Source organism: Falco peregrinus, chromosome 2 (genome assembly GCF_023634155.1).
Source record: "Falco peregrinus isolate bFalPer1 chromosome 2, bFalPer1.pri, whole genome shotgun sequence".
NCBI lineage: Eukaryota > Metazoa > Chordata > Aves > Falconiformes > Falconidae > Falco > Falco peregrinus.
The window spans coordinates 123,232,042-123,259,100 of record NC_073722.1 but is presented as its reverse complement, the minus strand read 5'-3'; the positions used below and the strand labels follow the sequence as shown (position 1 = coordinate 123,259,100).

Here is a 27,059-nt window from a genome sequence, read left to right as displayed (position 1 = left end):
TCTTAATATGGATTGCAGTAAAGAAAAGATGAAGCTCTTAATGTCCTTTCTGAAAAACAGATATAAATGTAAAGCCTACTGGGTCTGATTCAACAGCAGCTGCGTGCAAAAACTGTTCTGAATCCACGAACCAGCTGTAGGAATGGGCACTTTCAATAGTACAGAGTAATCTGAATATCAAAACAGCCGATTACAGTTTGTAAAATAAGCTCATGGGGTTTGTGCTTTTTACGTGTATTTTCAGAAAGATGTATCCATAATCATAGATACTTGTAGAGCAGATTCTAAGACGTTCCTGTAACATATAATAGGAATTTGGGAATATATTTAGAATGTTTATTTAGACCCTCCTTAAGCTTCAGGAAACACTGTTTTGGGCATTTCGTGGATAAGAATGACACCTTCTTTCATCAAAACTCAGAAACATGCTGCATTGCTTAGAAATAGTCAGTTAGCCCAGCTGGTGCGCACACATCTCCAGTGACTTCATAAACATGCATAATTTTACACTAGAATCTACACCAAAGTCATTGTGCTGTTTTTTTGAAAATACAGAAAAATTTGCTGTTGAAAACATAAAGTTCTAATACATGTAATACTGCATGAAAACCTTGTGCTGTAATGATCATCAAAATACTGAAATCTCCTAAAAATATCTTCTATTTCGGGATAGCCATGAACTAGTAAGCAAGTTTTGTATCCAGGTAGAAAGATTTCTTAAGCAATACTGGGGGGGGGGGGAGTATTTTAGATATTTTTTTTTTCTACCTGAAATATAACCACCTGTCATTTTTCCTGTACAAAGTCAGGGAAACTGATAACTTTACACAAAGCAGCCTGACTTCATGTAATAAATAAGCCCATGAATTTGCCCCAAATCTACGCAAAATATTTGAGGCATAAAGACATGTTCCTGGGAAGCAAAGAGTCATCTGCACTTCAGCAGAGTTATTGAAGTCATTAACAAGTGAGGAGTCGTAAAGTTAAACATATGGAATAGGTTTAGCCCAAAAACATTTAACTACAGATTTTCTCAACTTAACTCTGAATCCACAGTCAAAAATATTCTTTCCACAAATACTGTGATACACAATTATCTTGTGAATTTTTACTGTCACAGTGAGTCTTTTTAGTAAATAATGTAGTGTACTTTTAGAACTTAATTGTCAGGCGAAGTACAAAACCTAAAAAATCTGGGCTTACTAAAATTGATATGAGTAAAGGCTAAATATATATCAAGATTTATAAAAAAAGAAAGTACGGAAAGGTAGTTTGGGTGACTCTGTGCTGTCTGCAGCCCTTATGCCGCTGCGTTGTTCTGAAGTACAACAGTTGGTAAGACTTGCTGGCTAGAAACCAAGTATGTCATTATCCAAAACGAGTGAGATCTAATTTGTATTTATCCATTTCAGTTTAATACCTATGATCCGTAAAACTCTCGTGGTACTGCTCTTGACATGCTTATTATGTGTGTAGGGAGGGTTTTTCAAAAGTATAATTTTTAAAGCATCTGTGTGCCTTCACTGTGTCTCTTACCATCTTTTAAAATAAAATTTTAACAAAGACTTGGAGATGATGTTAGTCAGCTAAACTGGATCAAATAATCAGTGTGATAAAGCTGAGTATCAATCAGTTACGTTATGGATCTTACTGACTGATTACTGTTACTGATACTGTAAGTATGAATGTGTCTTGTCATTAAATTTACTAAACTGTATTTAGCTTTATTATAAGAAAATCTATTTTCACCGTGTTATTTACTAATAAAGAGCATGTTCTCTGCTTGGCACAGTGCATCCTTAGCATGTGATTGACATGGCTTATGAGCTTATTTTTCATTTCAGATAACACTAAAAGCAAAAGACTAAGAGAGTATGAGTTAGTGGTGTTCCATGTTTCCTTTTGATCAGAATTTTAGACTGCATTTCATTTCCACTGATGTAGTGCTACATTGTACTACGAATCATGGAATCATTGAGGTTGGAAAAGACCTGTAAGATCATCAAGTCCAACCATTAACCCAGCACTGCCAAGGCCACCGCTGACCCATGTCCCTAAGTGCCACATCTACAGGGCTTTTAAATCCCTCCAGGGGTCATGAGTCCACCACCTCCCTGGGCAGCCTTTTCCAGTGCTGGACAACCCTTTTGGCAAAGGAATTTTTCCCAATATATCTTTTTCTTAAAAGCTGTCTCGTAAAATGCAGCAATAGCCTCGTATCAAATAACGAGGAGTGGTGTGATACAAGAATTTGCAAATCCAAGTGGCACATAATAAACTGGAGAAAAACGGTAGCCTCAAGAACAAAAGCACAGTGTACGTTACCAAAAGGGGTAATACATCTGCAAGTATACTGTGCTAATAAAACGCTACTTAAGTTTTACGAGTAAAAAGTTGATGGCTGCTGTCATGAAGCTCTGAAGTTACCAAACCATTGTAAAGAACAGACCAAAATTCTGACAGATTTATGTTCCCTTACACCTTGCTCTCCAGTAGATTTATTGAAAGCATGGGAATACTCAGAAGAGTAAGATCACAAGTCAGTTAATTGGATGCTTTATGTTTTTACTGGAAGTGTGGTTTATGACAAATCTTTCTAAAATCTGTAATAAACGCTTGGAGTTAACTAGCAGGCACCTACCAGATTACGCAGTCGTTTGACAACGTCAGGCATGTCTAGACAGTGACAAATGATCCCGCTGGTAGAATCAGCCTGATTTATAGACTATTTCTAATTCTTATAATTCATTAATTTGCTTGAGGCTACAAAACTGTTAACATAGTCACGATTAATTCACTTACCAGTATAATTAAGTGTTAGTTTCTGGAATCTAAGCTGATGTGTGCTCTAACAGTAAAAATGTTTGCTGGTTATGAGATGTACTATGCAAAGATAACGTAAAATCTTTTTGAAAGTGCCTGGAAAGGTAAGTAAATATTTATATTTCTATATCTATCTTTTATTCCAAGGGATCTTCTAAAATCTTTTTAGAAGATCGTGGCCTTTGCCAAGTCCTGCACTTCAGTACTTTTTGCCTACCTTATGTCACACAGATACTCCTAAACAATTTCCACTCCTTCCTGTTCTCTGACTCCCTTTGACTTAACCTTCTTACACCTTCCTTGGCTGACACAACTACCTTTATGAGTCAGTTTTCATAAAGCTAGTTGCTCTGTGCTTTTTTTTAAATCCTTTTTTGGCTTCTGCTGAAAGACTATGTGTTCCTAGAATCTTCTCCTTAAAAAGAAAAAAAAAAAAATGAAGTTTGCACTGAATCAATGGAAAATGCCAACAATTTTGAACTTTTTACAGATATGACTATGGATGATGTTCGAGAATACGAGAAAAATATGCATGAAAAAACCAACATTAAAGTTTGCAACCAACATTCATCTACTGTGGATGAAATAGAGAGCCATGCCAAAGCAAGAGTATGTCAATTTTTAACACATATTGCCATCCTCAGCTAATAGACCTGCACAGATCAGCGAAGAGCAACTGACTGATCTTGCTGGCCAGTCAGTGGAATTTTTTGGAGGTTTTGGTTCCGTAGGAACAGAATCTTTCTCCGTGAAGTGTGATCCTGCCTTTCATTTGCACTGTAAACTGCCACTGATGTAAGAAAGGGTGGGGATGAGCTCACGTACAACTCCTCGTCTTCCAGGAAAACACAATTCTCAAATTTCAGTTGGATGCATAAAGAGGAAGTTAAAGAGGAGTTTTACTTTCTATTATTTCAGTAGTTTAAAAATGCAGGAGTTCAGAGTGCTTCAGTCAAAAAGCCAGGAACGTGGGGAGTGGAAAATTTCTATGGGACTGGTAAAATTGTTTGCTTCACCAGGAAAAAAAAAAAAAAGCTCACTAATGAGTCTCTCTTTTCAAACTAATTCTAATGTTGTCATTGATTAGTTACCAACAAGGTGAGAAACTTTCGGAAGTATGTGACAGCAGCTTGTGGAGAAGGGTGGTCTTCTGCGTAGGTTCTTTGATTCAGATTCTGGGAATTTCATAATGTATTTAAGTTCCTAATTTGGGCACCTCAAGTAGAGGGTTTTTCTAATATATTTCTATTAGAAATAATCATTTTCTAATAAATCTATTAAGAATAATTTCTAAAATCAGAAATTATTACTCCCTGCAAATAGAAAAGAAGCAGTGATATTTGCTTTTGAAATGGTTTTATTCCTTTATTTCTACTAGTTGCACCGTAGAACTGGGTGATGGTTTCACTGACGTCGTGAGTGTGGGGCAAAGCCTGCAGGGCTCCAAGTCTTTCCTTCGTTCTTACTCCACAGAAATTGCCACCAGCAATTTGTTGGTGAAGTAATAACCAGGGGAGGTAATTCTTGTGTTTGTGATGCTGTAGCTCCACTGGCATCAAGGTTACTCCTGAGCTGAGCAGTAAATCGCGAATCAGTTCTGAACGTGGCTCTGAGATTGAGGATTTTGCTTTGAATGAAGCCTGCCATCCTTAGTTCCCATGTGGAAAAATCACCTTTGAGGTCAGAACAGAATTTGTCATTAATGAAAAAAAAAATTTAAAAAATGAAAAAATGTCTGAGCTTTCTTAGCTCAGGGCAAAGACTTGTTTTACTTGACCGTATTGCAGACCACAAGGGAATTTAAAGCAAATATGAGCTAAAAAACAGAAGGCAACTGACGGGACAGTAAGTATTTCGTGTCTGAATTTAAAATGAACAGTCACTTAGCAAGACTTTATCAACCTTCATTTCAATGGCCAGGAAGCTGAGAAATCTTTCCGTCCTCTTTCACTTTCATTTATCCGAGACAGCTTTTGTTTGGGGCAGTACAGGAGCCCTGGGTCGAAATCAGCTGGAATAAATGCAGGGGCGCCCTTCGGAGTCCGGGGGCTTCTCAGCCCTTCGGGTTTGGGAACACCGCACACACGGGTGCAGGGGGTGAAACGAGATGTAAATCAGCAGGACAGGCTCGGATCTGTCTCCAGCACGAGTAGGTACAGTTCTTCAGGGACCATCTGTTTATTTCTGCCACTTACCTCAGATTTGAAAGCAGCGTAGTCCTCGCTCCTAATAACCTGCAATGTGGGCTGGAAAGGTCCCGGGAATGTCGTCTGCAGGGAAGGGAGAAGGCAGCTGGCAACATGCGGGCTCTTGTTTATTTAAAATGGTTTGTAATGCAACATAAAGCTTCTACATCACGTTTGCAGCCAAGGCTACAGCTGCATACAGCTGGGTAATCTTAAAAAGTATGGATGTATGGAAAGCGTAGGATTTTGTCACGCACACGGTATGCACCATTGCCAGTCCCGTGTCTCAGGCGCCCAAATATGCGAGAATTTTAAATCGATTAAAATGCTAGTGTCTTTATTTCTGCGGGGTTTTTTGAGCTTTCAGAGCTGAAAGAATCTATAAAACAGCGTAATGAAATACTTCACGTTTGCAGATTTAACGTGATGTTTAGTGAAAGCCATAAAATTTGTTCCAGTTGGCTCAGTGGGCATCTTCCAGGCAGCGCAGACGTGAAGTAGCAGGTTTCAGCAGAGTCTCGCTGATTTTTCGCTTGGTTTGCCGTGTGTAGCAGATGTCAGTCATTTGGGATTTATCCGGAAAAGTTTTGCAGGGCTGAGCTCGGACCACGGGAGGCTGGGCTTGCTCTGCCCTCTCGTGGGTTCCCGCAGCACTGTGACACGCACACGGGCCGCTGCTGTGGACCAGTTTCCCATTGCAAAGTGGCTTCTACCTCTCGGCCTCTGTTTTGCAGGGAATTAAGCTGTGGATTTGTCAGTTGGCCAGAAATGTTTTCAGTACGGATTCTGGATGGGAAAGCTGAAAAGCATGTTGTGGCTTTCTCCAGCAAGAGGGGGGGCTGGGGGATTTGGCAGTGAAAAGCAAAACGGCCTCAGTCCGTGCGTGCAGGCGCATCGTGCGATGGGAGCTGTGCAGGGGGGAGAGAGAATTTATCATCCCTTGGTAATTACAGTAGATGAACAAAGCGATGACAGCCAGCCCTTTACCCGGTCATGCTTATCATCTCAATGAAAGAAACAAACCCCCTATCAGTTTTATTTGGTTTCAAGTCCTGAAAAAGTCGACTTGCTGACTGTGTATCTAAATGTATTCTTTAATTGCCTGTGAAATAGCTTGATTTTTCCAGCAATTACAGAGGTAGCAATCTTTATTCTGTTCAGACACAGGTAGAAGAACCATTAGTACGTGATTAATGTACTTAACTTCATTTCCTTTATGTTGGCCACATTGTACTCCCATCAATGCATTACAATAGGAAGGCATTCACGTGGAGAATCACTTAATGATATGCATGATAAGCAATCATTCCTTGATTTATAATTTGGATGGAAGTAGTTTAACTGAGTTAATGAAATGATAATTTGAAATTATTCTAACATGCCTTTTATCTTTCTTTCCTTCTTGCCGAAGACATGACAATGGATCAAGTTCGAGAGTTTGAAAGAGCCACTCAGGAAGCTACCAACAAGAAGATCGGCGTCTTCCCACCTGCAATATCTATCGCTAACATTTCCATGCCTTCTTCAACCCGCAGTGCTCCATCTAGTGCTCCGTCAACTCCTCTCTCCACAGATGCTCCTGAATTCCTAACGGTTCCCAAAGACCGGCCTCGGAAAACATCTGCTCCAGAAACTCTCACTCTTCCAGATCCAGCGAAAAAAACCCTTTGAATTAACCCAGCATGTTTCCTCCTGATAAGCCATGTCTACCACAGCAAGACTGATGTAACTTAATTTCTACAAAGGTCATGGTGGTTTGTTAGTTGGTTGTTTGTTTTTTTTTTCCTCTTAAAATAATCTTACTGGTGTGGAAAGATTACTTCTTTCCTCAGAATTGATCCTTAAAACCTTCAGAGAAGTGCATGCAAGAGAATGTAGTTTATATACTCCTAAAGTAGTGTTTCAAGCCATCTTACTGACATACGGTGAAATAGCCTGAGGGGAACCCTAAAAAACCATAAATCGTCCTGTAGCAGTACCCTACCTACAAATCCTCATCTAGGTCATAGCATTTATAATTAGGAGTAAGTATTTAGTAAAGCTGCCAAGGACTTCTGAGGCAAATCAGTGCCAACTAAAATGCAGGGTTAACAGGAAAAAACCCTCCCGTTTTCTTCTTCTTTTATAGCGGATTTTAAAAGCCTTCCTACTCTCAGGCTTCTCCTGTGTATTCATAAACCTTTGACCTGTAACTCATTGCACTCGAACACCAACAGCAATCGCTCAGACTTGCAGTTCGCTTAATATGACTCAGGATTTGGGGCCTTAGCTAACAAACGCAAAACTTTTCAAACCTAAAATACCGCTGTATCGAAGCCCTGATTGTAATTAATTATACTGACTTTGAGGCCATTGAACTATTTCTACCTTGCACAGAATTTGTAAAAGAAACCACCTGTTTGTTGTAAATAATGTATTTTAATAGCTCTCCCCTGTCCTTTTTGTGGTCTCTGAAGTCCGTATTGGTGTTCATCGGTGGTGTTCCTTGTGTAAGATTGAAAAAAAAGCAGCTAAATTGAGCCAGTTGAGAAGCAAAACCAATGAATTCTGTCTTTTCCTCGCTGGAAGAAGAGTGGTAGTTACGCTGTAGGATCTTGAATGTAAAGGAAAGAGAATATCAGGCTCTTTTTTCTTTCCCGCCTCCCGTCTTTCCCAAACAGCACGTTCCCAAAAGCTGGTCCCAGGCTTTGCCATCGTCCCAGGAAGGGGTGAGCAAACCTGGTGACTTTAGGAAGCAAGGGAATGGTGGGGCTGCGCGGTCCGTGGAGGGCGACGCTAAGGGAACAGAAGCTCTTCGATCTCAGGAATTAAAATGCAGAAAAGGATGTTTCCCGGTAGGGAAGTGTAGACTGGAAGGAGGAGAAAAAGAAATGGCAGAAGCGGTTTCTTCCTTCCTTCTCAAAACGGAAGCTCGGTGAGAAACGTCCCCCACTGCCCCCACCTGGGGTGCGCTGCCTGTCACACAGGTGGGCGCTGCCGGGACCTGCGGGTGCTGCAGGAGGTGTTCAATAATCCACTGCTCAGTTCCCAGGGAGCAACAGCCATTACCTGAAGCAAGAGCAAAGCGGGTGAAATTTTGCACCACCGGTGGGGTGTTAGGTGGATGGTAAAAAAGAGGGTCCCCCAGAGCTGAACGGGGGTCGGATGTTGAACACTCCGTTTGGGGTGGCCTTTTACCTGGGCGGGACGTCCGTGCCGTCTTCTCAGCACCACGCTGGGATCTGCTGGCTGAAATGCACTGAACTTCTCGATGGCTGTAGATCCAGTAGGAGTTACCTTGAATGTGTGGTATTTGTAGAGTAGTTTTAGTAGCAGGAGAAGTAATTCCACTGCCAGCCTGCACTGAAAACAAGTGTATATTTGTTTGATAGTTAAAATCCTGTAGCTAGCAAAATCCTGCGGCTCTTTGTAGGGTAGCTGTGGTCTGACTTCATGCGTTCCCCCCCTTACTGTCCATGTTTTGCTTTGCTTTTCTTCTCAGAGCTAGTAATTCTGTGTGGTTAGTAAACCAATGGGTAACGATTTATTTGTTTGAAAAGAATCCGCTGTAACGATGCAAACAAAACTTGCCTACGCTAGTTTATGATTTCAGCGTAAAAAGTGTGCAGATTGTATATTCATGATTATAACTGGTCTGCTCTTTTAATTATTATTATTTGTTTAGTTGCACGATTGGAACATCGGAAGAGAAGGGAAACCTTTGAAAACATGAAGCATTGTCTGGTGGGGTTTTAATTTCCTGAATTTGACCTATATAGGAATAGTCGAGGTCTGCTCCCCCTGACGTCTGGTTTTCAGTGACTGTCGTCTTTGTCAAGGCAGAATTTGCTCAGCTCCATCACAGTGTCCTTGTGCTTACACGTTACTGTTTCTAGATAAGTTCTGGCATCTGCATCTGACAGGGATTATTAGATCAAAGCAGTCCTGCCTTTACTTACATTTAACCGATTGATTTCCAATCCCACGTGGATACAGTGATTATCATATTAGGTGGCTTTGGGGATAAGGCATGTGTGACAGTTACTAACAGACCTGAATAGGACACATCTTAATAGCTGCGTGACAGAGATGTCGGAGAAAGACACTGATCACATCATGATAAAAATGACAGACTGTTCCGTGTCCCGTCTGCCGGTGCTGCTGCTGTCACCCTGCCACCCAGCAGGGCTGCTCTCCAGGAGCACCGGGTTTGCTGACGGAACAGCCGGAGTTCCCCGTTGGCCACAACAAGGATCAGTCACGTTGCCCCCGTGTTGCTTGCTGATGAAGGCAGATAAAAAGATGGGTGATGTTTCATTGCTTTGGGTCAGAAATGCCCCAGGCTTGTCATTGCCTTTGTCAGTAACCCTCTGCTGTGTCCAGCTTGGCTTTCCCCTCTGCTCAGTACCATGTAGTCAATGTCATCTGTAAATACCTTTTTCTGTTTGGTTGGGGTTTGTTTGTTTTCTAAGTAGGATAACTTTCTAGAATATTCCCAGCAAATGCTCAGAAGCACACGAAATTAAATGAAAAGCAAGGTCTGAACACTTCAGCATAACATCTTGAGGCAAAGGGGTCGGTTTCATTACCGATTTTTTTCACAGTGCTTTCTGTTGTATTTTCAAACATGTTTATGAGGAGAAAAATAGAGAGCAATTTGCAGGTGTTCATCACTTCTTTTGCAAAAATAAATGCTGTGATCGTTCAGTGGGTGCATCTTTAGAGCCTCGTGCTGTGCAGCAAAGCTGAACAGGCACAGTAGCTGTGTTCCTGTTCTCTGCCACAGCGGCTGAAGGATTGCACGATCCAGCTCTGCTGGGGCTTGGCAAGGAGCTTTTCATCAAGGAGAATACAGTTCAGAGCAAAGAACACAATTAGTTTCTTTGGGTTTCTATTGAAACTTCTTCCCAGCTTTGCTTGTACATTTATGTATTTCGTATAGAACAATCATTACAAAATAACTGGCAATTCATTGCAGTCTTTAGGAGGGGACGTCTCCCAGTAAATTAAAAAAGGGAGGTATCCATAAAGACTATGAGGAGCAGCACATTCCTGAAACACATACTGAATAGGATTTCTTATGAATGTAATGGTTAATTTTGTAAATGACTGGATAAATCCTGTGAAAATAAACTATTTGACCTTATTCTTTGGCTTTTTTGATTATTCTGGAAGGTGATTTTGTGACATCTAGTAGCCAATTTGCATTAATTGCTGCTGTAGAGATTTTGAAATGGAAATACTTGTTCCTTGAATTTTAGTTTGTAACAAGACCGCTGTATTTTGTTCAAACTGCTTTGAAGCTTGCTGCACTATAACTTCAAAACAATGTGCTCTCATTTGAAATAAGCCAAATGTATATGCTTTACATGAGTTAGTGAGTGCGGTGAGAGAGAATTCATCATCTTGTCAATAGGAGCTTTTCTGTTCTCATTGTTTGGACTTGGGTTTTTATGTGCAAGTTAAAATTGCTATAGAAGTCTAAACGTTTTGCTTTAAATGAAGAGCATGGTCATTGAATTACAATCTCCTGTAGTTTCGTGGCATCACTAAAACAGGTTTCATTGGTTTATTTCATTTCTGTGATAATTCCATGTGACCCTGAATGTCCAGTAACTCATTTCTTTAGAGCAATGGTGGCTGCTTTAGGCAACGCATGGCCACCACCAAAGGAGGACCAAGTCTGGAAATGCTCTGCACCTTAAACGATGCAAGGCTCAGCAGGAGAATTTGATTGTCATATTCCTCATTCATATCACTTAGTTTCTGATTTTTTCCGAATTATTTATTATTTTTAATATTGTATTTTCCCTCTCATTTTGTTGTAAATAAACTACCAACAATTATTCTTTACAACTGTGGCTATTTTCTTTGACTAGGTCTCCATTAACATATCTATGGATGTATATAACTACAACATATCTAGATAACATATCAATGGAACATATCCACGAACATTTCTACCCCCAGCTCTGCAAGTCACTTCCTTAAAAGTAAATACCACAAAGAATTGCCCTTGTAAGGAAAATTTAAACCCTTTACAACAATTACCGGAGTTTTGTTGTGCCTCAGCTTTTAAACGAGTTTCTTAAGGCCAGTGCTCCTTGGTCTGGGGCCGGCCTATTGATTTGTAAATGGCCATTTGGTTGACAAGGAAGTTTTTCAGTAGGAAGTGTAATTTTCTATGCAGGATTTGGTGGCCCAGTGTTGTAAAGACTGGAAAAGACTGGAAAAGAGAGCGCTTAAAACCTCTCAGACTTGTCTACGAGTCAGTTAATTGTGGTCAGCAGAAATTGCCCATGTACAAGGATTCTTTTAGGCGGTTCAGCAGCTGCTGACTCCCCCGGACAGCTTTCTCTGCATGGGGAGCAGCTGGTCTCCGTTCAGCTCAGAAACAACAGCACGGGCCAGACACCAGGAACTGGGATGGGCCTGGAGACGGTGGTGGCTCCTGGGTGGCTTCGCCCCTGGGGTGGCCATGGGCTCTGCGGGCTGCGGGACCCCGGCCCGGGGCTCTGCCACCGGCGTGAGGCCATGGCTGCTCTCTGCCAGGGGGACACGGCTGGAGCCTGGTGTGACAGTGCTGCCACGGCCTGTCCCCAGCTCCTGCGTGTCCCTAGCCCTTGTGTGTCCCTGGCCCCTGCGTGTCCCCAGCCCTTGTGTGTCCCCGGCCCCCGCGTGTCCCCAGCCCTTGCCACGGTGTGTCCCCAGCCCCTGCGTGTCCCCAGCCCCTGCGTATCCCCAGCCCCTGCTCGTCCCCAGCCCCTGCCATGGCCTGTCCCCAGCCCCTGCGTGTCCCCAGCCCCTGCGTGTCCCCAGCTGCTGGCTGGGCTGGCTGGTGACTCGCATCGCCTCGGTGCTGTTTACAGCTCGGGCCCGTGTTACAATCCCACACCACCGACACGTGAATATACGTGACACCCGTGAAACCCCCGCACCAGACCCCGCCGCTGGGAAAACCGCAGGAGCGGGCCCTGGCTGAGGGCAGGCATCCACCCTTCCTCCCTTGGGAAAACGGCACGTCTCAGCAGGCGGGAATACATTTCATTACAGCAGTCTTAAGACCAACGGTGCTTTGCGGCGCAGAGGCCGAACGGCAGCAGCCCTGCTCCGAGGCGCCGCCGCTGCCCCGCACCCAACGGCGGCTCCTGGCGGCCCTGGGCACGACCCGACTAACACCGCGCGCGAAACACACGGCAAACAGCGCAATAAAGGGAATCCCACATGCCGCTGGTTGTCTGGCCGCGCAGCGGCGTTCGGCGACACGGGCGGCTCCTCTTTATTCCGCCATAGTTAAAATACTCGGAACGCGTCGCGGTTTTGTGCGCTTTGCAAACGCCGGCTGGCGAAGCCTCCCCCCACCCTGAGGCACCACGGGGCCCGATTCGGCAGGGCGCTACCGTACGACAGCAGCGCACCAAGCCGCGACACACAGCGCCCCTCCCGGGGGCACGCCCGCACCCACCGCCCGCGGAGCCCGGAAACTGCCGAGCGGCCTCGGCCATTTCCGCCGCTCCTCGGGGGGCAGCGCATGCGCGCTGTGCCCCGCCGGGAGCGCCGCGCCGGGTCTCGCGAGAGGTGGCGGCGGGCGGCATGGCGGCGCTGTGCGAGAGCTTCACGCTGTGCGGTTTGGGGCCCAGCGGCGGCGTCGGGCTGGGCGGCGGCCTCCTGGCCCTGCAGCCGGGCCCCGACCGCGACCACGTCCTGCTCACCGACCGCGGCAGGACGGCCACGCTCTTCAAGGTAACGGCCCGGCCCCGGCCTGCGGGAGGGGCCCCGGGCAGCGCCTCGGCGGCGGCGGCGACTCGGGGCCGCGCTGCCCCCGGCGGGCCTGGCCGGAGCGCGGCCGCGGGCCCGGCTGTCAGCGTCTCGGCCCGCCCGCGGGCTGCCGGCCCCGGCGGGAGGCGGGCGGGGGTCCCCGCTCCGGGGAGGAAGCCCGGCCTGGCCGCGCTCCGCTGCGCTGCCCCGCGCTGCCGGGTCTCTCCCCCCAGCCCCCGCCCGTGCAGTGCTCCCCGGGAGGCTGCGGGGCCTGTGGCGGCCCAGCCGGGGGGACCAGCCGCGGTGGCGGCGCTCAGCCCGGCTGTCAGCCGCTGTGGGCCGCCTGCCCGGTGCCTGCGGGATGGAGCAGTTCGGTTAGCGGCGCTTGAACCTGGAAGCATGCTCTGGTGTCTTTGAACGTACGCGTATCTTTCAGTAGACCGGAATAAGAAACTGTAGGAATATTTGGGTTTATATCTTTAAATGGCGTTCACGTTCATGGGGCTAGGGACTGTAGCTTAGCAGATTCATGATACAGCTTCCTTTACGTTGTTTAGTCCTCCCTGACAAGACCATAAGCGAGGGCATAAATGTGTTGGTAAATATGCCCAGTGTAGCTCTAGACTGAGGAGAGGGGATTGAGTACCCTCAGAGCAGCCAGATGTAACTCATAGAATCATTGAGGTTGGAAAGGACCTTTAAAATCATCGAGTCCAACCATTAACCTAGCACTGCCAAGGCCACCACGGTCCCTAAGCACCACATTTACACCCTTTTTAAACACCTCCAGGGGTGGTGACCCCACCACCTCCCTGGGCAGCCTGCGCCACTGCTTGGCCACCCTTCCAGGGAAGGAATGTGCCCAACATCCAACCTGAACCTCCCTGGCGCAGCTTGGGGCCGTTTCCTCTTGTCCTGTCGCTTGTTACCTGGGAGCAGAGACCAACCCCCCTGCCTACGGCCCCTGTCAGGCAGCTGTGGGGAGTGACAGTGTCCCCCTGAGTCTCCTCCAGGCTAAACCCCGCCAGTTCCCCCAGCTGCTCCCCATCAGCCTTGTGCCCCAGCACCAGCCCGCTGCCCGTCTCTGGACACGTTCTAGCCCCTCGGGGTTCCTCTGGCAGTGAGGGGCCCAACACTGAACCCAGGATTTGAGGTGTAGCCTCACCATGGCCAAGTACAGGGGGACAGTCACTGCCCTTGTCCTGCTGGCCACACTGTTTCAGCTACAAGCCAGGGTGCTGTTGGCCTTCTTGCCCACCTGGGCACACTGCTGGCCCATGTTCAGCGGACTGTCAACCAGCACCCCAGGTCCTTTCCCACTGGGCAACTTCCCAGCCGCTCTACCCCAGCCTGCAGCGCTGCGTGGGGCTGCAGTGACCCATGGGCAGGACCCAGCACTTCTCCTTGTTCAGCCTCATACAACTGGCCTCGGCCCATCAGTCCAGCCTGCCCAGACCCCCCTGCGGAGCCTTCCTGCCCTCCAGCAGATCAACAGTCCTGCCCAACTCGGTGTCATCTGCAAACTGACTGAGGGTGCACTCGATCCCCTCCTCCAGATCGTTGATAAAGGTATTGCACAGAGCTGGCCCCAGCACTGAGCCCCGGGGAACACCACGTGTGACCGGCCACCAGCTGGATGTCACTCCATTTACTACCACTCTTTGGGCTCAGCCATCCAGCCAGCTTTTAACCCAGCTTAGAGTATGCCTGTCCAAGCCACGAGCAGCCAGTTTCTCCAGGAGAATGCTGTGGGAGACTGTGTCAAAGGCTTTACTAAAGTCCAGGTAGACAATCATCTGTAAAGTGAGTTTAGACAGTAAAGTTTATTGCTCTTGGTTTCAATAGTTACACTCAAATAGGAAGAGAAAAAGCGTGGTTCTGTGCCTGGTTGCATTAGTGAGTAAAAGAACTTGCACTAGTCATTAAAAGTAGTATCTTCACTTTGGATAAGCCACGCCTTGTACCTGTGCCTCATGGCATAAGCTCATTGGTTACAGGTCAAAGTTACTTCTTATGTGAAAAGAAAGAATTCGAGTTGATGTGGAGCTCTTTCGTGTTACTCTGGAACTTTTGGTATTAAAGTCAGAAACAGGAATGCTCAAGTGGAAGTTCTGAGTATAGAAGTTTCCATATTTTAATGTTCTTCAGATCAGATGTGGCTACTTTGCAATTCCTTTCTGTCATGAGAAGAATCTCCAAAGTGTACCATGTTAGATTTTAATTATATTTACTTTGTTCTTACTCTTTCTAGGTTTCAGATCAGAAGCCACTAGGTTGTTGGTCCGTTAAACATGGGCAGATTATCACGTGTCCCGTTGTGTGCAACTTTGAAACTCATGAATACATAGCTGTTCATGATGACAAGGTGAGATCCTTTTATCTGTTCTTAAAGGAAAAAAAGGATATACCAAGTCTTTTAAGTGAGTGTAGATAGGGGAGAAATTAGCAGTGCTGCATTTTTGGTTAAGTGTAAATGCATGGAGCTCCAGCACTCTTGCAGGTCAGGTCACCTCTGTTCTTCAAGGGGACAGGGATGAGCCGTTCTGCAGCTGCACCATGTGTTCTTTGGTCAGTGATACGGAGATCGTCTGTTCAGTTATGCAGTGGCCTTTGAAAAACTAAAGCATTCCAGTGAAGAGTGCTTCACGCACACATTCTCTAAGAATAAGTTATTTCTCTCGTTGTAGCCTGGTTAACATTTACAACTATGTGATTACTGTACCAAAATGGTTAAAACAGTTCATACTTCCATCCTTGTTTTTCTGCTCATATTTTACAGTTAAACATTCCCTGTCTGTGCACATGCAGTGTTTGCTCAGCACACGATGAACCTTTGGCTTTTTAGTATTGTTGTTGATGAAATATCTTTCCTGACCTTTCATTGTTCTCCTTGATCAGGTCATCTTTATCTTAATCTGTCTCCATCACTTTGATCTACTTTAATTTAGGATTCTGCTGGATCATCTTCTTTAACCTTACTCTTTCCTATCCTTTCTTTCCAATTCAAGATTTCTGAGCTTGGTTTGTATTCCTGTTGTCTCTGCTTCAGCTTCTTCCCATGCAAACATCCCCTGGGTCAGTTTCCACTCAGGTTACTGTGAATAAATGCTTTCTGTATATTTTCCTCCTGTGTTTCAGTGACATGCAATTGCTGGTATTTTGCATGCTGAGAAGTCTATATATTACTGTTTTACTGTGCTTAAAAAATGTTTCTCTTTAAAGGTTTTAAGAATATGGAAGGACAAAGATATTAACTTGGACAAAGTATTTAAAGCAACAGTAAGTCTCTTACATGTGTTTGCTTTTATGTTAACATTTTGAAACCTGGTGGAGAGAAGAGATACTGATTTTCATAGTACTGGTAATATCACGTTTAGCTGACTGTTGTCTTAACTTGTGTTTCATGATGTTCTGGAGTATTGCAAGGAATCCACTCGGACTGAGAGACTCGATCATCAGAGTATTTCTCTTAAAATGATTGGTATCGCAAGCCCAGTTTCAGAGGACTTTCTTTAAAGCTGGTGAATGATGTTAAAATACAGATTATTTTTGTCTGTTCTGCTGGTGGATGTGTTAAACAACACTTCGTGTTTTGCTGTATAGCAGTTGTTTGAACTCCTTGCCCTCAGTCTTGTTTTTTCTGATGTGTTTCAGAAATGTGATGTTCATTGGGACACTTTTTGTTGGGTAGTGATTTGCATTATTTATAGCATTTCAGCAAATCGGGAACTCCTAGATCTGCGTTGTTAGGAATCTTACAGGGTCATCATTCTGTTAGTCATTTATTTAAAGAACTTAAAAAAAAATCGTGGGTAAAAACTTGGCTTTCAAGGTTATCTGCTGAACAACATAGAATATTTTTTTATATATATATATAGCTTTCAGCTGATGTATACAGAATACATTCGCTACCCAATGGAGGACCACTGGTGCTATTCAAAGGAGGTGGTGTTCGAACTTTAGATGTCCTTTTGGAAGCCCCACAACAAGAAATTGAAAACGTTATCTCAGATGAAGTCATCAAGTAAGTGATACAATTTTATCAAGTTTGCTTCTTGCTCAGAGGAATTGATGATGGTGAAATTTGTTCCCTTTTTTGAGGCGATAGGGGACAAATCTGAAGACCAAGGTCTTGGGGTTGGGTGTTTTTTTCCAACACATTGGTTTTAAAGTCTTAGAACTAGTTATACAGGTATCCTAAATTTAAGAGGCTGCTGAAGGCATAGTGATATGATTTTAGGTATAGTCCTCGAATTTAGAAGATGTTCATACAGCTTTCTGGTTTTAGGTGGAGTGAAGCTTTTAATGAAGGTCAACAACCTATCTTAATTTTCGCTACTGAGAAAGTGAGTTGAATACCTCTTTTTTTAAAACTTTCATAGCACCAAATCTAAGTGCTTTTTCTAAAATTCATAACCTGTTTCATTGGATTTTAAGAGCTTTTAGTGAAATCACTATCCTGATTTAATCAATATCCTGATAGAAGAGTTATATTGAAGTTGTGTTGATTTCAGGGCTGAGTAGTCTAGCTCTTGGAACTTCAAAGAACAATTAAGATTAAATACAGTAGACATTGTGTGACTCTTCGTTGTTGTAGAATACTTGCTTATTGTCAGTGACTTAATAATTATTAAAAAATAATTATTTTAAAAAATTTATTTAAAATTAATATTAAATTAAAATATTTAATTTGTTAAATTAAAAAATAATTATACAGAAATGTCTTTATTCTTGTGCTTCTTTGTGTTAATCCATTTGCATCAAATTAGAATTTTCTTTACGTGCTTGAGTGCACAAACATTTCTGAATTGGATTGTATGTCCTATAGAAAATGTAAATTCCTAATTTTGCATAACATTCAAAGTTAAGCAGTACTAATATCTGAATTTCTGTTATCTCTTCTTCATGTAAATTAAAGGAAAAATTTATTTTCTCTTGTTTTAGGATGGGGATTTTTTTGTCTACGTAAAGAAACTTAAGATGAATAGTCTACACAAATATAAGCTTGAACAACAGGAATTATCTAAGCCACTGAGTTTCACAGCGTATATAAAAAATAAAATCATCACACTTCTGTGTTTGTGTAAGTTATATTTTCTAATGACTTGTAATAATAAAGCAAATAATTGTATGGAAAGAGATAAAATGTTGATATTTATGGATTACTGTTTAATATTTTGAGCTCTTTAATCTTTCTGCAACAGCTAGTGGTAGAAGTAGTAAATAAACCTTCCTACATTTAAATGGCTGCAAAGGCTCACTGTTCCTACATATTATGATTGTACCTTGCAGATCTCGTGCTAGCTATGCATTGTTTTGCTGCTTTGCATCATACTGTGTCATTCAAATATCCTACATTGTTTCTTCTTTCAGCATTCACTGGACTTTGTTCTCTTTGGATGTCCTTTTGCCATATTATATCAGATAGTTTTCCCACAACAACAGATCATAAAAGAGTAATCACCTGGTTTTTTTGGCAGATTCCAATTACTCTGTGTACAAGTTTCTGATACCTCTGCAGCAAAATTCTGAAGAGGAAGAACAGATTTTGTCCAAGTCACTACTGCTGAACCTTTTGGTATCTGGAAGTGTTCTAAAAGGAACTTCTTTCGTTGTTCTTGATAAAGACCACATTGCAGTGTTAGGAAGTCTAGGTGCATCTGGTGACGAATGCAAAGGTAACTTGAAAAATGAGATTAAGATGCCATAAGGTCTAAAATTTCCTTAGGCAAAGTGCTAAGCAGGAAATAGTGCAAATAAAATGTTAGTTGGCTCTTGAAACTAGTACGTAGTTAAGCTGTGCCGTTCAGAGCAGTAGCTGAAAGATAACTTTCACCAGTAAATTGTGTAGTGGGTTGCAGGACCGTATGCACTGTCGTGTTTCGGTGTTTGCCTCCATACGGTTTGTGAAAGAGTTGAGTATATGCAGTGAGAGAACTTATGGATGGAGGGGAGTTAAAAGGACTTGGAAACTTGTAAAAGGACCTACGTGGGGAAGCAGCCCTAATGTCCTGTAAGAAATCAGTGTCTAAAGTGAAACAAGCGCTTCAGTCCCAAGCCTAAACTTCTGAAACGTGGGATGAATTCAAATTTAAGCCACTGAACATAGCATTGTATAACAAAATGTTCTTCCTAACTGGAAGCTGCACTGGCTGCTGTCCCTTTTGCTACAAGTACTTGTTTAAAGCTCTTCACTAGAAAACTAAATCACATTGAAATATTTTTCTTAAGATCTAACCAGAATTACTTCATTCCTAATGTTGAGTACATTACTGACAGATATTTTGAAACAGTTATTTCTGTTTCCTTAAGTGTTTGTAACTGAAAGTAGCAAAGGCAAATGTAGCACTGACATTGCTTTTTGGGGTTGTAACTTTTGTATCTTATCTTCCCTAGAGTGCCTAACAATATGGAATACAAAATTTCAGACATTGCAGACTTCAAAGGAGCTGCCCCTAGGCACCAGCGGACAAGTAAGCTCAATCTTTAATTTGTGGTCCTTAAGTTTTGTGCATTTGGCACAATAGCAGTGAAGAGGCTGCTGGGCTGCGGAGTTCTGCTTCTGTCTGGAAGAGCAGTGAATGTCAGTTTCAGAAACAATATTGGCTAGTTTGTAAGCTATTTTTGTTAGAATATTTGGTGGGAGAATGGTGGCTTATGGCAGTTTCTTTGATAATTCAGTACCTTCTCATTTCTGATCGCATTGATTATTCGGGGAGAATGCGATAGCTAATTAAACAGAAAACCCACTCAGTATCTATTCTATTCAAACAGTTTGCAATTGATGGCCTAAATGATCCCTGCATGCCCCTAAATAGCATTTCAAGTTTTTCAGGTATCAATTATGATAAGTAAAGTGACACCGAAGTAATAAATGTACTAGTGAAATAGAATAGGTGACTGGTTTTGTCTTAAAATTGTACAAGAGGGAATTTAAAATTATCAGGTGAGCTTAATGTTTTGGAGCAGCCACTGTACTTTAAGACATTCCTGGAAAATTCTCATCAGAATGCTTCTTATTTCTGTATTTAAAATCAACAGTTAATGAAGGTCTGCTAATAAGTGGTAAACCTACCAAAAATAATTTAAAATAATCTGATCGCTGACTTTTATTTGAATTTTTTACTTAAGGAGTTAAACATCAGCTTGTGCAAGAACACGCTTCTCTGCTCATCTCCTTATTAACAATATGTTTTAATATTTTCTAGTTGTGGTGTTATGAGGAAAAATTTTTTTTTACTCATGGGAAAGTACTAACAGTAATTATGTACAAGTGTGAAACGTCATCCTTGGCAGCTGCTGTGGGAAAGCTCAAGGACAGTCAAACCCCTGGTAAGAATTTTTATAATTACAGTGAAAAGATCTCGTAAAGGGAAAACTTCTGAAATTGTACGAAAATTATTTTTATACAGTCCTATAAAATCAATTTAATCTGAACAGCTTGAAGTAACCTAACACATACTCTGTTCCTAGCTGTTAAAGGTACTGTTGCTCAGAGAACACCAAAGTGCACAGATGTCTGAATTTGTTGTGGCTTCACTCAGTCTGGGTTGTCATTCAAATACCAGAATTACTGAAAATATTACAATGCCAGCTATGAGTACTGAAAACATAATGAAGTGCTGTCTCCCATAAATTATTTTATTTCAAAGAGTTTGTGATTAGATAGGGCAATGTCAAACCTTAGTTAGTTTAAAATTATACTGGCATAGTGTCTTTAATCTAGCGTTGCACTAGGAAAATGTTGTTGCAAGTAATGTTCACAATAAATTGTGTAATAACTTCTCTTCCTCCCAGAGGCTAAATGGAAAAAAAGTATGCAAAAGGGGTGATAAAATTACCTGCTGCTGAGGTAGAACTGGAAACTGTCTTCGTATAAAATGAATCGGATTATACTTCAGTAAATACCTATTCTTATGATTCTTCTGCTAAGAAGTTGGTGTAATAGTCATACTTTAGTAAATGAACTTTAAGTGTGACCTTCATATAGTTTCTTTCTTGTGTCCACAGACGTCTCTTCGTTTGTAAACTGGAATACCCTTGGAGATGAAGAGCTGGCGGTTTCTGTTCACTCACAGCAGTCTGTAGCCCTAAAATCAGAGTCCAGAATGACTGTAAGTTAGCCTTAGGAGCATGAGGGTTTTGTTTTGTCTCTTTCCCGTGCTGCTACTTCTACTTTCTTAGGTATTGCAGCAGAAGGAAATTTCACTTTGTGTTTGTTACTCATTGTTTCTAACACTGCTTCTGGAGTTGGACTACCCAGTTACTAATTGTAATTTGTGCAGCAAGTTGACACATGAAGTTCCTAGTTATCTTGATTAACATCCTTAAATACGTACCATCTTTTTGGAGCTGAATAATAACTTTTTGTTTTTCTTTGTAATAGTTAAGGTCAAAAAGGAATACTGTTGCTAAAGTACAGCCAGATACCTTATCAGTTGGGCAGCTCTTACTAAATCTAAAAGTAAGTAAACCAAATATCCTTAAGTAGTGTTTTAGATGCTCTCAGAATATTTTAGTTGTCTCTTAAGCTATTATCTTTTTCCATGTCCTCTTGCACATATCAGGTTGACAAAGCTGCCTTGAACAGGTGAGTTGGAGGGTATTATTACTACTATTGTTACTATGCAAGAATAGTGTTTGGGCATGACGAAATCAAAGTTTTTTCATAGGAATGGGTTCGGGAATGGTACAATACAGGGCTAATAACAGCTGAGTTCTGAAAACTTGCACAAATTTGGTCATTTTTAATGACAATCTTTCTTACAATAAGTAAAGTTGGAGGATATTTCACTGAACTCTGCTTTTTTAAGCTTTTTTTAGATTCTTAGGTATGGCTTTAATTTTGTTGAAGACATTTTTGGATCTAGAAAAGTCAGAATGCTAGGAATTCCACTGCAAGTATAGCAATAAGCTCTTTAGTTCCTTTCTAAAACTTGCTGCCAGTGTTGTGGTATTTTAAGTAGCATCCCTTCCTGTGTGAACATTCCTATAGTTTTACTGTGGCTAGACACCTTGGTAATGTTACTGCAGTAACAGGCGGATAATCTATGAGCCGTTATTGAAAGATACTGTTTACGTGAGTTCTGAGTGAGTAATTACCCTCATTTGGCGCGCTCATCCTTCAGAGAGATTACCAAAGCACAGAGGGGTGAGGGTATTTTTGTAAATTTTTTTAGCTGAAATTAAAAAAATCAGTCTGTTTTTCTCCTTGGTCCAATTAGTAAGAATTCTTAGTAAGAATCAGATTTATGCTTTGTACTTCTGAGTTGCACAGTATTTGTCATTTTCAGGATGCTTCCACGACCGTATTGGAAGATGAGTTGAGACAATTGATGTCAAAAGCACAGATGCCAGATTTCCAAGCCGCCATCGGATGTGTAATAACTGCCCTTATAAACAGATGTAAAACAGATCCAAAGTACTACCCTCAAAATTTCCTGCTACAGATAGTCCAAACCCGAGACTTGTCTTACAGGTGATAATTCTGCATTTTTTTTAATTGTAGGGAATAGTCTTTAAAAATAAAAAGTAGAAAATTAGTTCTTTTTATAAGGCAGTCTTGAATTATCGGAATTTACTATCAAAGGTGCTTATGCTTATTTTCTGAGGAAGGTGACACTTCCCAGATGGATTTTTGTGTAAACAAGATCGGTACTGATGCATTAGTTGTCCATGTTGTTTGCAGTGGGTGTGATCTATGCAGCTTATTCTTTCCATATTCTTACAGTTTGTGTCCAGATTTAATGGCTGTTGCTTTGGAGAAAAAAGATGTTTATCTCTTACAAAACTGCTTACAACGATTTCCAGATATTCCTGAAGAAATTACTTATGCTTGCTTGAAAGTATTTTTAAGGTAAACTGGCATTACTTCTCTCTTTTTTTTTTTTTTTCTTCACTAAACCAAGCCCCTTAATAAAAAGCTGTTTCGCAAAGAACAGCTTTATTTATGTAGATGAGCAATTAATACTGTGCATTGAATTGTTAATTCTGAGTACAGTGTATGTTGCAGTCTTGCAAACTGACAAAGTGTTTACGAGATGTCTGTTGCATATGTTAATTCTAAGAACTATATAAATGGTAATTAAATGAACATGCCTTTAGTAGCACTGCTGGCTTGAGTGGCATTCGCATCCATATGTTGTTAACCTGTCTATTTACTGAGCAACAGACTTAATTTGGACCTTACCTGGGTTAAGAAGCCCACAAAAAAAGATTGATTCTTTTAAGTTCATGACAAAAATGGCTTCCATATCCCCAAAAGAATGAAGTTTTAGGTAGGCACTGTAACCAAAAGAAAAGACTGTTGTAACTGTTCCTCTAGGCTTCCAGAGCAAAAAGGATTATTATTTTTTTTTAAGAAAACATCAGATCTTGTAATTTCACACCTTAAAACTGCCAAATACTTTATTAATAAGTATTAGGAAAATCGTAACTGTCTTAGGAGTTGAAGCAGTCCCACTACAGGTAGAATAAAATAACAGTTTTGAAGGGGGCATAACCTGTAAGTCAGCCCATGACAGTTAACTAACATTGTTGGAATAAAAAAGGAGTACATGTAGTGTTCAAGGTTAATAATTACAAAATATTAACGGTTCTTTCATCACCTTTATTCATTCTGCAAGACTGTATTTTAGTACATATTTTTCCTTCTATAGTAAGCTTCAAAGAGTTCGTAGTATGTACTACTGTTGATGTTGAAGCTAATAATTGAAAGTATTAAATGTGACGTTTTCTCCTACAGCCTTAGTGAAGCCTATCTTCAAAGAATAGATGTGAATCTAGAATCTGTAATCTGTTACATTGATACTGAATTCAACAGTAAAGATGTTAAGACTGAAATTGTAGAAAATGGTTTCAATGCAGAACTGGAACAAGATATCTGGGATACTAAAATCACAAAGAAGAGGCATCTGACAACTGATGGTGAACTCTGCCCAGTTGGACCACAGAAGGCAGCATTATTGTATCCTCTGTATGTTTTAATGAAGGAAGTCTGTGCGTTATATGTGATGTGAATGTTTGTATTTAATATTACTAAAAGACATATTTTCCATTATTGTGGAAATTTCTGAGAAGTTCTGGTAAAAGAAGTTCCTATTCAGTAGAAAAATTGTTTAGAATATATATATTCTAATAGAATTCTATTCTAATAGAATAGAAACAATCAACTTTTAGAAAGCATCTACACAAATTTAAACATTTATGTATTTTTAAAATATTTTATTATTTTTTGCAAAAGTGTAAAAAAACTTTATTCAATAGAAAATAGCATCAATTATTTTGATGTTTGCCTCTTGAAACAAATTAACCTATTACATACTTGCAGTAAACAGAACTGTTCAAGCTAACTGTATTGTGATGTTTCAGTTGCTGTATGTATTTCACAACAGAAATAAGGAGATTCAAAAGCTGAAATAGACCTCTCTCAAAGAACTTAGAGAAATATTTTAATTAGAATTCACTTCGGTTTGTAGAATATGGTATTTTTTCCTGTAATTTTATTTCCTTAATAGTACTGCACAGAAATGCTGTTCTCCTTTCAGCATACAGTGAAACATTTCTTTTGCCTCATCTGAAAAACCTTCCAGCTCAGCAAGCTGTTGTAAGTAGGTTAAAATCAAAAAGCTCTAAAACCCCTATTACTTTGAGAGGAGGGAGAGGGAAGAGCGTTTCAATTGTATATCAGAAACTTGTCATTCATACTGCAGTCTGAATCACAAACTAATGGATGAAAATGAAATTAAGATGCCTAGTAAGATGTAATGCTAGTGACTATTTTTCTACACTAATATTTTACTAATTTTTGTAGTCCTTTGTTATTTTAGAAAATGTAAAAAAGAAATGCTCTTTATGGCACGGTCTGCTTGGAAATGTTTGTATTTTGTTAGCAAGTTAAGGTTTGTTACCTTCTTGATTTGGATGCTTTTTGAGGAAGGTACAAGACATGCTAATGTAGTCAGTTCCATCAGAAATAGAAGTTTAGAAAGTATGAGAAACAAATTGTACACTATGTAAAATGCCAGATGCAATGCAAAGCAAGCTCAAGTATTCAATCTCAGATCCTCTTAGTTCAAAAAACAAAAACAAACACTCCCCTGACCCTCAGAACCTGAAACATAACTTCAAGAACTGCATGTACCACAGTACCTGAGAACATATGTGGTTTTCCAGTTAATCAGAAAGCCCACACATGAGAACAAAGCTCATTTTAGCACCCATCTCCTTGAATTCTTTTTTTGGAGCAAGAAATCTTTGACTTGTGTTTAGCACAAAATGATGTTGACCTGATTCCGACAGTTAGCAATCTATTGTTGGCTGATGAAAGTGAAACTGGGACTAAAATCGTTAATGCTAGTACACTTTTTAGCAAAGTTCCTAGAAAAGTCTGTGTCTGAATTAAATTTCACTGACACGGTGACTGGAACAAAGATTACCCTGAATGTAACTTTACATTGAATATTGCTGAGAATTTTCAAATGTGTAGCTGTGGATGGTGTAAGAGAACCATAAAACCTATTTTTAATGCATAGTATACCATCATCTATGTTGCTTTAAAAAACAAATAAATAAAATAGTGTGAGTATTATTACTGTGTGCAGGATAAAACTCCTCAGTCTGTTAAATGCTTGTGCTTTAAAAATGTTCTGACTCTTCTACTTTTAGCTCTTCCTCAGGTATTTATACTACCTGTATGTGAAATGTAGTGAAAAAATTAATACCACTCTTCCCGGAGTACGCTCTCCAAATATAAATCAGGTGAGAAACTAGTTGTAAGAGTTTGAGAGTTGTCCTTCCTTTGGTTCCTGTGGTGTGTAATTGAGTGAGTAGTTGTGAATATCTAAAATCAAATGAGATCTACATTCATTCTGCAGAGTATTGTCTATTAATATAACCTGTATGGTCAGGTGTAACATAGTGCTTTTTACCATCAGAAAATAAATATGTTGCCTTAAAATATGAAACCATGCATTTTGCATTAGAGTGCAATTCATGTTTCAGAGTTCAGCTTTTAAAGCAAAATCTGCATCGATTGTATGTCATGAAGTGTGTTTTTTTCTTGTTTGTCCTCAGATCATGGATTGGATGTGCCTATTACTCGATGCTCACTTCACAGTTATGGTGATGCTACCAGAAGCAAAAGAGTTGCTTTCAAACCTGCATAAGTTTGTAAGAGCCCAAGTAAGTTGCGTCTTCTGAAATAATTATTTCATTTAGTATGGATTTAGAATATGGGTGTTAAGAAGTGGGGGCAGGGGCAGGCAACAGCAAATTATATGGTGAATCAAATAATGTCTGTTCTCCGCATGCTCCTTCCTGAACATGAAATGGCAGTTGCCTCTCTTTTCTCATTTTGATTTCAAAAGCTGTTATGTTTGTTTGGTTTAAGTATCAGAAACTGTGCAGAACCACAGTACATTGATGTAAAATAAATTTTAATTCTTTTCATACTTATGTAAGTATCTGTGTTTTCTTTTTAGGTACGGTTCTATTCTGAACTCAACAAGATTGAAGGAAGTTTGCGAGAATTACAAAGACTTAACCACCAGAAAGACTCACAGACATATTCTATTGAAGTGCTGGAACTTATTTGAATTTGAAATGAATTATTAACAAATTTATTTTTTATTGATTCCTTTTATGATGAGGATGTTTTAGCACTCCATATTGGGGATGTGAAAAGTTGTTTTCTACAGAAGGAGCACGGTTACTCTGTAGCTACACAGGAGTTGTAAGTTTGAAACTTGTGTATTAAAAGCTCTCTTTTTGACTGGATGAGAAGCTGGATACTTGCTTATATTTTCATGTGTAATTTTGATATGTAATCATAAGAACATCCTGAAATACCACATGATTCTTGGCAAAGAATTAGTAGGCTATTTGCAGGGCTTCAACGGGTGTTTCATCAAATGAGTGGACATTTTTATTCTACTTAATAGTTGAAGTCTCTGATAAGATTATTCAAAGTTCTCTTATTTCCACTCAGGTTGTAAACTATAGATGAACTCGTTTGAGTTTGCTGCTTTTATTTTTCTATTTTTAAGTTGTTTTTACTTTGTTCAAAGAGATCTTTGACATTTACAGATTTAAATGGGGAAGGGAGCTTAAGTGTAGGTATCACAGTGCTTTCTCTCTTTCCTCTGTGTCATGGTATCACAACTTGTGTACCCTTTCATGCTTTTCTTTCCAGTCCAACCAGGTCCTCTTATGCCACTTTTTAAAAAAAATAGAAGGGAAGGGGTTTTGTGGTAGTGTCAGCCGTTGAAGTCTTGAGTTACAATAATCCAAAGCTGGTTTGATGTATCTTATATA

The 27,059-nt window shown here is 40.9% G+C and overlaps 2 protein-coding genes across 3 annotated transcripts in view; both read left to right on the top strand.

The window, feature by feature from the left end:
* PITPNC1 (phosphatidylinositol transfer protein cytoplasmic 1) overlaps positions 1–10,134 on the top strand; it is an 86,878-nt gene extending 76,744 nt beyond the window's left edge. Inside the window, exons 9-10 of the mRNA XM_013299211.3 lie at positions 3,314–3,432; positions 6,421–10,134. Of these exons, the coding sequence (XP_013154665.2) occupies positions 3,314–3,432; positions 6,421–6,426 (125 nt within the window). The 3' untranslated portion in view covers positions 6,427–10,134. The remainder of the gene's footprint in view (positions 1–3,313; positions 3,433–6,420) is intronic.
* Positions 10,135–12,554: 2,420 nt separating this feature from the next.
* NOL11 (nucleolar protein 11) lies at positions 12,555–26,522 on the top strand. 2 transcript variants are annotated; one of them, XM_055796595.1, is made up of 18 exons: positions 12,555–12,731; positions 14,998–15,111; positions 15,969–16,025; positions 16,625–16,770; positions 17,035–17,092; positions 17,691–17,829; positions 18,227–18,424; positions 19,143–19,219; positions 19,955–20,078; positions 20,757–20,860; positions 21,133–21,210; positions 22,040–22,224; positions 22,477–22,602; positions 23,491–23,712; positions 24,273–24,351; positions 25,413–25,505; positions 25,821–25,928; positions 26,228–26,522. In XM_055796595.1, the coding sequence occupies exons 1-18, from the start codon at positions 12,582–12,584 to the stop codon at positions 26,339–26,341; spliced, it is 2,172 nt and encodes a 723-aa protein (XP_055652570.1). In that variant the 5' UTR covers positions 12,555–12,581; the 3' UTR covers positions 26,342–26,522. The 2 variants fall into 2 exon arrangements, with proteins under 2 accessions (XP_055652570.1, XP_055652571.1); XM_055796596.1 differs by lacking the exon at positions 21,133–21,210.
* Positions 26,523–27,059: the final 537 nt, after the last annotated feature.

What these genes read in the sequence shown, in the direction of transcription:
- NOL11 (XM_055796595.1), top strand. Translation starts at nt 12,582, where the DNA reads ATGGCGGCGCTGTGCGAGAGCTTCACGCTGTGCGGTTTGGGGCCCAGC. An exon ending in ACAAAGTATTTAAAGCAACA is followed by an intron (nt 16,026 to 16,624) that starts GTAAGTCTCTTA and finishes ATATATATATAG; the next exon opens with CTTTCAGCTGATGTATACAG. An exon ending in TTCCAGCTCAGCAAGCTGTT is followed by an intron (nt 24,352 to 25,412) that starts GTAAGTAGGTTA and finishes TTCTACTTTTAG; the next exon opens with CTCTTCCTCAGGTATTTATA.